The 11,481-nt window shown below is 43.5% G+C and overlaps 2 protein-coding genes across 2 annotated transcripts; one reads left to right on the forward strand and one right to left on the reverse strand.

Annotated features, from left to right (window-relative positions):
- Positions 1-1,466: 1,466 nt before the first annotated feature.
- Positions 1,467-3,594, forward strand: LOC4328225 (alpha-1,3-arabinosyltransferase XAT2-like). Its single transcript, XM_015771307.3, has 3 exons — positions 1,467-1,786; positions 1,886-1,969; positions 2,044-3,594. Exons 1-3 carry the CDS (start codon positions 1,660-1,662, stop codon positions 3,288-3,290), a joined length of 1,458 nt encoding a protein of 485 aa, XP_015626793.1. The 5' UTR covers positions 1,467-1,659; the 3' UTR covers positions 3,291-3,594.
- Positions 3,595-7,768: 4,174 nt separating this feature from the next.
- LOC4328226 (uncharacterized) lies at positions 7,769-11,262 on the reverse strand. The gene is made up of 6 exons (XM_015767455.3): positions 11,073-11,262; positions 10,888-10,967; positions 10,725-10,795; positions 10,129-10,635; positions 9,547-9,637; positions 7,769-8,391 (listed from the first exon to the last, which is right to left on the reverse strand). Exons 1-6 carry the CDS (start codon positions 11,248-11,250, stop codon positions 8,305-8,307), a joined length of 1,014 nt encoding a protein of 337 aa, XP_015622941.1. The 5' UTR covers positions 11,251-11,262; the 3' UTR covers positions 7,769-8,304.
- Between the last annotated feature and the right edge of the window lie 219 nt (positions 11,263-11,481).

The raw sequence follows: 11,481 nt of genomic DNA on the forward strand, positions 1-11,481 counted from the left end.
AGAGATTGATCGATCCAGACTCAGAGATATATCTCACCCTTTCACCTGATAGGTGGGCCCAGGGGGCAAAACAGTCCACAAAATTTGAAAAAGAATACAAATTGAGAAAAGAAATGATAATTACTTGAAAAACTGAGAAAGTGGTACCAATTAGACTAATTAGCACTTCTAATGACATATTATAAAAAAACATGCGGATTAGGTGGTAAAAAAGTTGAGGAGTACGAATTTGATGGTAAATAGTATAAATTCTCGTGGGCCCCACAACCCAGCTTCCTCCGCCTCCTCGGCCGGAGCGAGCCGGCCGGCCGGCCGGCGAGCCGCCGCTCGTCTCCGCCGTCGGTGGTAGGTAGCCAAGCCAAGCCACGCTGTCACCGAGGCGGTCAACGAGACGACGTGGCCACCAACGCGCTTCCCCCCACTGCCTCTGCTGACACATGCGGCGGCTGCTAATTACTGGGATTATTACTTGGTAAACCCTGCTACTGCCTCCGTCACACAATATAAAAGATTATGTTTTTTTCTTAATAAATTAACAAAGTAGTAAAAGAACATGTTATAGTATAAATTGTGATGGATGAGAGAATAAAATATATAAGATTTGATAGATGAAGAACAAATTAGCGCACCTTCCGTAAAAAAAGAAAAATCTAGAATTAGATATTAGGGTACGAATCTAAACATGTGTATATCTAGGCCCTGTTTAGATGGGACTAAAACTTTTAAGTCTCTATCACATCGGATGTTTGGACACTAATTATAAATATTAAACGTAGACTATTAATAAAACCCATCCATAATCTTAGACTAATTCGCGAGACGAATCTTTTGAGCCTAATTAATACATGATTAGCCTATGTGATGCTACAGTAAACATTCTCTAATTATGGATTAATTAGGCTTAAAAAAATTGTATCGCGAATTAGCTTTCATTTATGTAATTAGTTTTGTAAGTAGTCTATATTTAATACTCTAAATTAGTGTTTAAATACAGGGACTAAAGTTAAGTCCCTGGATCCAAACACCACCCCAAATTCGTAGTATTAGAATGTGTCACATTCGGTACAGATTGATTTTTTATGGGGTAAATATTATTGAATCGTACTACCAATTTCCTACCACGGTATAGATGAAGTACAAAGTTGATATTTCCTCCCACGAAAAACAAACTATATTTTCTAATACAACGAATCTAGATAGTGTACTAGAAAATATCATATCTAATATTATATTATTTTTTTTATAGTACAGAACGAGAACGAGTATGTGTGATAAATGGGAAATAAAGTATCGTCTTAGGATCAGAAATCTCTTTAGGAGTATTATGAATGGAGTACTAACCTCGCCGTTAATTGCATAATAATCTGGACAAGTGATGCCTAATTAAGCCATAGTTTAATCGGCAATTTGCTTCAGATCCAGCTCGGCATGAGACTATCAGAGGCATAAGTGTCAAAGCATCTCTCGAGTCTCGAGTCTTCCCTTCTCAGCCAGCTTCGCCTCGCTCGCTAGCTATCCATCTCTTCCTCCTCTTCTTCTCCCTTCCCTTGTTTGCTTGGAAGGAGAGGGGGAAGAAAAGTAGGAGGACGCGGTTGCGGGTTGGTCCAGATCTAGGGCAAGGCGGTGGCCGGAGTTTGAGCTGGGCCCGCCGGCGGCGAGATGAAGCAGTCGATGCGGAGCCGGCAGGAGCCGCGGCGGGTGAGCAACGGCGTCATCATCGCCGCCATGCTGCTCTCCCTCTGCGTCCTCAGCATCGTCAAGGCCAGATACTGCTCCACCCCCTTCGGTACGCTCCGCCTCCGCCGTGGCGGCGCGGCGCTCTTCTTCCTCCTCCTCCTCTTGATTTGTGAGTTGGGAGTGTGAAATTTGGTTGGGTGATGTGCAGTTAAGCCCGACGACCAGCTACAGGAGCAGATGAACTCCAGCATCAGGATGGAGACCGACGAGCCGGCGACCATGGCGGCGGGAGGTTCGTCCTCGCCCTCGCTAGCTCTCCGGATTGTGTGTGATTTGTGCTCAACGAGTGCGTTCTTGAATTTGCAGAGCAAGAGGAGGACGAGGAGGAGGAGAGCTCTGGCGGTGGCGGCGCTGAGCCTGAGGTCAGCGCCACCCCTGCCGTCGTGGTCACCGCCGCAGCCGGCGGCGGCGGCGGCAAGAGGAAGCCGACCTGCCGCATGACGAGCAAGCGGTCGGAGCGGTGCGAGGCGAGAGGGGACATTCGTGTGGAGGGGAACGCGTCCACCATCTACATCGGCGGGATCGACAAGGAGTGGAAGACGAAGCCGTACGCGCGGTACCACGACCCCGTCGCCATGGCCGTCGTCCGCGAGTTCACCCTCAAGCCGGTCACCGAGTCGTCGCCGGCGTGCACCAGGAACCACTCGGTCCCGGCCTTCGTCTTCTCCAACGGCGGCTTCTCCGGCAACCTGTACCACGACTACACCGACGTGCTCGTGCCGCTGTTCCTCAGCACCCACCAGTTCAAGGGCCAGGTGCAGTTCTTGCTCAGTGGGCTCAAGCCATGGTGGGTGAACAAGTTCAACCTCTTCTTCAGGCAGCTCACCAAGTACGACATCCTCGACATCGACAACGACAAGGACGTGCACTGCTTCCCCCGGATCGTGGTCGGCGCCACCTTCCACAAGGACATGGGCGTGGACCCCAAGCGCTCGCCGGGGCACGTCTCGGTGGTGGACTTCAAGCGCGCGCTCCGCCGCGCCTTCGGGCTGGAGCGCGTCGCGGCGTCCCGAGGCGGCGCCACGGGGAACGGCAAGCCACGGTTGCTAATCATTTCCCGCAAGAACTCGCGGCGGTTCCTCAATGAGCGGGAGATGGCGCAGGCCGCTGCCGCTGTGGGCTTCGAGGTGCGCATTGCCGAGCCCGATCAGCACACCGACATGTCCACATTCGCCCAGCTCGTCAATTCCGCCGATGTCATGATCGGTGTCCATGGTGCTGGGCTCACCAACATGGTGTTCCTCCCCCGCGGCGCCGTCCTCATCCAGGTGGTGCCATTCGGCGGCCTAGAGTGGCTCACCACTGTCACCTTCAAGAATCCGGCGAAAGACATGGAGGTCACCTACATGGATTACAATGTGCAGCTGGAGGAGAGCTCGCTGATCGATCAGTACCCGCGCAATCACCAGGTGCTCACTGATCCCTACGCCGTGCACAAGCAAGGCTGGGACGCGCTCAAGACGGCGTACCTGGACAAGCAGAACATCAAGATGGACATGGACAGGTTCAAGAAGACATTGCAGGAGGCGCTCGACAGGTTGCCGCCAGCATGAGAGCTTGATGAACTGATGAAAGCTCAAGCCCACGAGGTGGTGGTGGTGGTGGTGGTAGATAGATAGGTTGGTGTATCTATCTGTGCCTTCTCTTGCTTAACTTATTTTTCCTTTTGAAATTCTTTTTACGCCTTCTTCTTCCTTTAGCAACATTCATTTGATCTGTTGTTTTGGAAAAGAAAAAAAGAGGATGAACAAGAACATCATGTTACATATGCCTAGCTGATGAGTAATTTATACCCTTTGTGATTATTAATTGGTTGTTTATTTACAAGTAAATGTCAAGATACAAAATTGTGGATTACTAGTAAGTATCAAATGTGAGTGTACCTCCCTCTAATGCCAGGGGGGCAAACTGTATTCTCCTATGCCTTCTTCATTGTATCAATTCAATTCATTTCATCCAGTACATTGCCTCTACCAAACCATGCCAAAATTGACCTTTCCTCTGCAAATGAACCACGATTTTCAACATATAAACGAACTACATTTGATCTTCCATTGTCTCATTAGTCATTGCACAACAAATTAGTAGAGTGATCAGTCATTGATGCTAGAACAGTGGATCAAAGGTTCCATGTTCAGTTTGGCAGATGATTAGTGCCATAATTGGGGGATAAATAGGCCATGAACAGGACCAGGATTCTCCCTGGATTCAACTAACACAATGAGAATGAAATGGACCACCATTGGCCATTGCCTACCACAACTACCTGTCATGGTGGCATTGCATAAGCAATGGAAATATTTCAACTTTGTCAGTTCCTTTCTCTTGTGAATCCTTTGGTTTGGGAAGAGATGAGCTTCCTTCCTGCTCTGACCGGATCACAGCAAGCCAAATTCATAGTCTGATTGGCATGATGATATATCAGAAAAAGAGAGAATTTTTTGGCCAACGAAGGTTTGGCTGATCTGCTCGGCCTTAGTCAAATCTGTCTCTTTCGACGAACTGCGTTGCGTTGCTAATTTGTCACTGATGACAACTACTTCTACCTGCCATCTCATATGTGAGCCTGTCAGAAACATGGAGTGATATGCTAGTAGGAACACTAGAAGCTTCCTTCTGTTTCCTGTAGGGAAGAACTGAAGAATGGTCAGCACATCGTCGACCGTCGGATCTTGATCAGATGGTATCCGCGACGCGGGACCCAGCCATCAGTGGTTGGGACTAGGAATTTTGCCCAATTGCAATTTGGCATGATGAATGTGTTGTCCTTTGTGAAATTTTCTAAAGGCAAGCAGGGTTTGTACTTGTGTGAGATGTGAAATTGATTGGGTAATAATTGACTTGTTCATGGATGATTGAGTTTTAATGGGAGAGTGATTGCAGGATGAATTACAAGTTATCGGTCATATGTGATGGTAGGTAAATTGACAGGGACAACACAAGCTGAAGCTGAAGAAAGAAGAAGAGAACTTGTTCAGGTCAGCAACTAGCTTGTACTTGACACTGAATTATGAATGTGCTGGAGCTTGCTGATGGCTAAGGTGATGGCATTGTGAAATTAACCAGCTGGCCAGTTGATTTGCAGCTGAAATAATCAATCTCTCTCGTCAGCATTTGTTGCTTGTAAGCAAAAATCAACCACCGACAAACAATATGGAGGCACTGTTCTTGCAAAATCCTTTTGGCACAGGCCGGGCTTTGGAGCTTACCCTTGGCCGGTTTTGAATCAACATGAATTCCAGTCGAATTTATTCGGAATTGGATTAGTTAGTTCCGACGTTTTTTTTTTATAAAAGGAATCGAGTAGAATTCAGATAGCCATCCTATATTGATTCTCGGGATAATGGAGCCATGGACTATACTCCCTTCCTGTCAAAATAAATTCACTCTTATACACAAATCTGATTAGATTCGTACATAAGAGTTGATTTATTTTAGTACATAAAGGATTTCCTTTTGAATGTGTGAACCATTTGTCGGTGTCTGCTTGAGTACGAATAGTGAGTGGCTCATCATACTCAAGCACGATGACCTCTTAAACAAAAGAGCACGACGAGACGATGCTTGGGATGGCGTTGAATTGATGAATTATACATCCGGAATGGAAATGCCGTCGTCGGAGAAGCACACGAAAGATGACATCAGCATTCCCGGCCGGTTTCCGCCGCCGCCGTCTCGCCGGCGGCAAGCCGTCGTCCGTCCATACGCCACCAACCTCAATGACTCGCCGTCGTCAATCCATCGCGTCGCTTTCACAACCCAACCAGTCCAAAAAATCCAAATGTCCAGAACTGTACGGCCGCGTTAAGGCAGAAACGGATGATTAGCCACACATACAACGAAAGATATGATTAGCATATAATTAATTGTGTACTCCTATTAATTATTAAAAAGTAAAAAAAATAAGTTTATTTTTAAGCGATTTTTTATATAGATAAAACTTGCACAAAATGTATAAAATATATCATTTAGTAATCCCTTCGATCCAAAAGAATCAATCCAGATTCATAGCCAGAGTTTAATTCTTTTTAAAATGAGTGAAGTAATTTAAAAAACATGCTAATGAAAATTGAGGAAGTAGTCAATCCGATCTTCACTGTAAAACGGGGCCTACTGGTTAGGCAACTACCCACCACCATCATCCATCCAGGACTGCAATTTCTCAAATTTTCCCACGTAATTTATTTAAAGACCATAGAAAAGTTTGTTTAAAGAAGTTTAGTAAGTACTGTTTAGTAATGTTGATGAAGAGAGTTTTTGCAAAAAATGAGCTTTGTAAGGGTGATAACGGTAATCCGTAATCTGACAGCTAAAAGTAACACATCCTTATCAGAGAAATTAAAGATGTTTTCTTTTGTTTGGTCAAGATGAAGTTTCGTTAGATGAAAAAGGAGGCAGCATGCAACACAAGTTGAAAGTTCATCCGAGGAATCAAGCCAAATAAATAAATAAAATAAAATAAAAGCATCAAAGCAAAGTGAAAACTGATGCGTGACTTGTGAACTGATCAAGGCAGGAGCCCAAGGAGGAAAGGGAAGACACAAGGAAGTGCAGCCAGGGTGGTTCGACTTCAACTGGTTTCCATATCCCAGGACAATGACCAGGCAACAACCTAACCATGCTATCCAGCTAATTACTCCCTCTGTCTTAAAATATAAGAAGTTTTAGAGTTGAATACGATTATTAAGAAAAGTAGGTATAAATGAGTGGTGGAGGATTGTGATTGGATAAATAGTGGAGGTAGATGAGAAAAGTGAATGATGTAGGGTTGTGATTGGTTGGAAAGAGAATGCTAGTGAAAAAGTTGTTATATTTTGAGACAAATTCTGATGGCTAAAAATTGTTATATTTTGGGACGGAGGGAGTATTTCCTTCTTGCTATTTCCATTTTTCCTTTTTCGCGCATACATCATCACACATGCACACACATCCGTTTACACACGCTCAATAGAATAACTTTAATAACAAAATTATTGATCCACTTGATTTTATAGAAAAACATGTATCCATAACTCAGTGGAGTCGTATATCTAGGAGAATGATTCTCTAACCTCATACAAAGTCTGAGAAATCTCATTCACCCTCTCTGCTCTCTCCTCGCTCCCAATAGAGGTCTTTTTTTTTTTGGGGGGGGGGGTGTTGTCTAGATATACCCATAACTCCCTTTATCGCACATATAAGAGATGTATCTCTCGTTCCAAGAATATATTTTCTATAATTTATGATTTCCCATTCTTGTATATAATAACAAAGACAAGTTATGTCAATAAATATGCATATACCATGGATAAATTAAGCTATATCTGTATGCATCCCATGAATAAAACAACCCATATTTGTACCTCATAATACCTCCAACACAACTATTATCACAAAAGACATGCCAATGTGATGGCTTATTATACCCAATAATTTTGTGATGGCATGTTAAGAATTAAGATTCCATCCATCCATCCATCCATCCATCCATCAAAATCAATGAGTCGGTTCGTTGGTAGATGGTGATCTAATGACAAGCCCCATACTACCGACCACCTCTGCGTCCTCATATGCCTAACAACTGATGATGCTTCGAATTGGTTATGGCTAAAGATGACCAATGGCATAGCATGGACCGTTCTTTTTGCATCCTATGGATTCTGGAGACGATGACACTCACAATACCAAATACCAAATGCAGGTTAACCATATTAAACTACGCTTATTGCGACGTGCAAACAACTCTGGTTGCATCAGCAGTTTTGCCCCTACTGCTTGGAACACATATGGTTCTTGCAGGGTTAAGAATTATAATACAAAGGAATATACTGCTTTTAAAGATTGTTGAAATTTATGTTTGAACCTGATAAACATTTGTCATTTTCATAGAGATTTCTACATTTGAAACACAAGAAAAAAAAAGCCTTGTGCTTTCATGCTTCCAGCACACGAAGAACATCATTCAGATTACTCCCTTGATTTCACCACTTTTGTAATGCTTTTGCTATCTATGCGTACATGACAAACACAACCTTGCAAATCAAAGCAGACAAAAGCAACGATCAGAAGCTGCAAAGCAGCTAGTGATAGGGAGCTGGATGGCTGCCTTTTATTATTCTCTAGAATCAATTCTATTAGTAGTACTGTTCTTATTAAAAGAAAAAAGAGGCTCCAGCCACACGATTTTTAGGACCAGCTAGCTAGCATCAAGAATTAAATTACAATGATCTAGGGATGGCATCAGTCAGATACTGATATCAGTGCTGAAACAGCTCCCAAGTTAGAAAGTTTCAAGTAAATGGATTCTACACAAACAGCAACGGCGTTTCACATAAGCTCAGGAAAGTTCCTCCGTTCAAAAGCATCGGATAAGCACAGTACAAATCTCCCATCAATTCAGTAAAAACCGTACTAGTTTTCAGTTTATCAGCATCTCCTTTATCAATTCTGTAACCTTGGGAGAGTACGTCTCCTCCAAAACTCATCTATTTGCAATATCTGCAGTTCCCATTTACAGAAGGAACCCAACAGATCATTCTCTTTTTATTATTTTCGCGCCTTATTTAGAGAGGATCTTCTCAGGCAGATTTAAGCTCCATATTTAGGAGCTTTCCAGAGCTTAAATGCCACCTCATGTAGAAAGCGTTCAGCAAGCATAGCAAGATTTCCACCACGCTGTTGATTAAATAGCAGAATGAAATTAGTTATACAGTTATACTCCTCCGAGACAACCATATTAAACGGAATAAATTAATATGTAACAAAACAAATATAAGCTATTTGGCTAAGTTAAACACATATGAATCACAATATGGGTTGAACTTGGAAGCTTAGGATCTAAATAATGGCCAGACAGATGAAAGAAAAAAAATGCTATTGAATTGTAAGGCCACAACAGTGGCACAGTCAAGGCCCTGCCAGTTATATGCAGTGTTTCTGCAGAAGCTATCTAGAAGAATTAAAACTACTGCACTGTATTCTTGCGAAGCATATTCATTCAGGTAGCACCATTCTTGTATAATTCATGAATACCAAATTTGATCATATATCCCACGTTTAGATTGAAATTGAGGATTTACCCTCCCACATGTCAGTGACCTTAGATGACCCCCACATGTCATTGGCACAGGAGGGTAAATCCTCAATTTTTGATCTAAATTCTAAATGGAGGGTAAATATAAATGACATGCTTGAATGGATTTATAATCTTATACTACTAGTTTTGCATGGGGGACAAATGCCAAAAAGGTACGCAGATGATCATCCCAGCAGCTTTTGACAGTATGTCGTGAAACAAAGAATTACCGTGTAGTGCTGTGGCGTGCACTGCACAACTGCACATTAACTCAAGCTTTTGGGTATGGCTTTCGCCGAAAGGAAAAAAAGGACAGTTACACAACAAAGCTAATTATACCTATGGAACAGCTTGCACACTTATCTTACACAACAACATGTGATGTCACACAAAAACTACCACCAAGATGAAGATATAACTCTTCACTACATGACATGCCTTTTTGCTAACCAAAGGATGCAGCAGTGTGTATAATATGACAGAAATAATTTACTATGTAATGCAGCAGTGTGTAGTAGCTAATTTTAACACAGCAGCAATTTTTTTTGAACAAACTGGCATCCTCTTTTTAATAATTCTATAAGAAACCAAGACAAAATGGGAGAACTCAAGTGCTTTGAATTGTAAACAACTCAAAAGGCAAATTCATAAGCAGGATCATGAGAAAATGATACAAATGAAGTATTTACTAAGTATTTCACATTTTCACTATTTGAATTTTCAGATCGAGGTTATAACAAGTTGATTATACAAACCTTTATGAATTCCTCAAAAGAGAACCCTTCGGTCAAATCAGAGCGTGTAACTCCTTCCTGCCACTGTGCTAACAGAATCGGATGATGATTCCTGAAGAACATGTATGATAGTAATATTGGTGTTAGTCAGGGTTTGCTATTATAAAGAATTGGCAGACACACTTTTAACGACCACATTATGTCATGGTTAAGTGTTGGCAGATACTAAATCAACTTATCTGGACTGATGGCTCAATGTATTAGATTGGGTTTGAGAAAAAAAAACATTTCAAACTTGATTTCATAAAAACCAAAAGGTGAAAAGGTGGTTGTAAGCTGCTAGCTTTCAAGTATAAAGTACCTAAGGAAAAATATGATATGGCTCTTGGAAGTCATGTAAGCCACTGCACTCCATTATATGCAGCGAAAGATCAACAGTAATTACATTTGGAAGACCGTGAAACTATTCACCTTACATATATAGCAGACAAAATCTAATGGAATTCTTATTATGTGTAACATAAATATGATTACTACAGACAAAACATGCTCTACTTGGAAATAACTTTTTGGATTTCATTTGCAGCAAAGAACAACACCTACCTAACATCATCCAATGTATTTCCTGCTTTCATAGTATAGCTCTGGCGTGGGCGAAGCAAGTTCAAGTCAGAATCTATTTCAGTCGAAGATTTTGAGATGGAAAACTCATCCTTATTTTCAGCAGCAGACCCATAGCTCAACATCACAGATACAAGAATACGGGAGGCGATAGCTGAACTTATGGGCGCCGCTTCCATGATTGCACCAACTAATTTATCAAGCCGATTTAGATCAGTCTTCATTCCCAATTTTCCCAACTTGCTGTTTGTATTCTCCATGGCAACATGCAGAAACACCAGATCAAATTCAGATGTCTCCTGAACATTCCCCTCTGAAAATCCAAGCAGACTTAACGCCTGGGAAATAATTCCAGCCTCCTTAGAAGCAGCGGAAGATCCAGATTGTGCAACTAAATCTTCAGTCCCGGATACATGAAAACCAAGATTTGCTGCAAAAGAACTAACAAGGGGGCAATTGGTGACCATGGCAGCTCTGATCCCCATAAACCTGACATTCCAAATACCACATGAAAGCTAGTTAGACCTAATTCATGAACAATGTAACAGAAAACAAAGCAAAAATCACACACATCCAACCTCTCAGATAGCTTGGGAACTGCTAGTTGCAGTGGATCCACCTGGGCAGTCTCTTGACCAGTTTTCTCAGTCTATCACGCAAAAATTACAATCAGCACTACCTACTCTAAATTCTCGCACAATCAACCCTCCTAAGTGCGAACCGGTGGAAGCAAGATCTCACCTTAGCAGGGAAGAGATCATCGTACACGTCGAGCAGCTGCGCGAGCTCAAGAATCGTGCTGTCACGCTTCTCCTCCCCACCTACAACGACCAAAACAAGGAAAATCTCCATTCGGTCAGAGCAGCGAGTAGAATCACAGAGAGAGACGACGCAGAAGAGAGAATCGCTGGATCAGTAGTACCCACTCGCGAGAGGGGGCGAGCGGAGGGAGAGGAAGCCACATGACGCGAGAGACGCGAAGGCGTCGAGGTGGCTCCCTCCCCCTCCTCCTCCGGCTCCGCCGCCGCCGCCGCTCGCCGGAGGGAGCAGCGCCGCGTGCCCCGCGGCGTAGAGCACCAGCCCGCGGCTCGGCTTGTCCGCCATTGCTGCACCTCCCCTTTCCTCCTCTCCCCCCTCCTCTGCTTTATTCGGTGGGCCCCAGACGTCAGCCTCACCCCCACGTGTCAACCTCCCGACCCCACGTGTCATCGAGATCACTATACTAGCCCGGCATGTGGGCCTAACTGGGCCGGCCTGGCACATGGGCTGAATTGGGCCGCATAGGTGGGTCGCTTCTTGGGCCTCTGGTTCCTCGACTATACGTATACAAAAGAA

The sequence above is a fragment of the Oryza sativa genome, chromosome 2, assembly GCF_034140825.1.
Source record: "Oryza sativa Japonica Group chromosome 2, ASM3414082v1".
In the NCBI taxonomy this organism is placed as follows: Eukaryota; Viridiplantae; Streptophyta; class Magnoliopsida; order Poales; family Poaceae; genus Oryza; species Oryza sativa.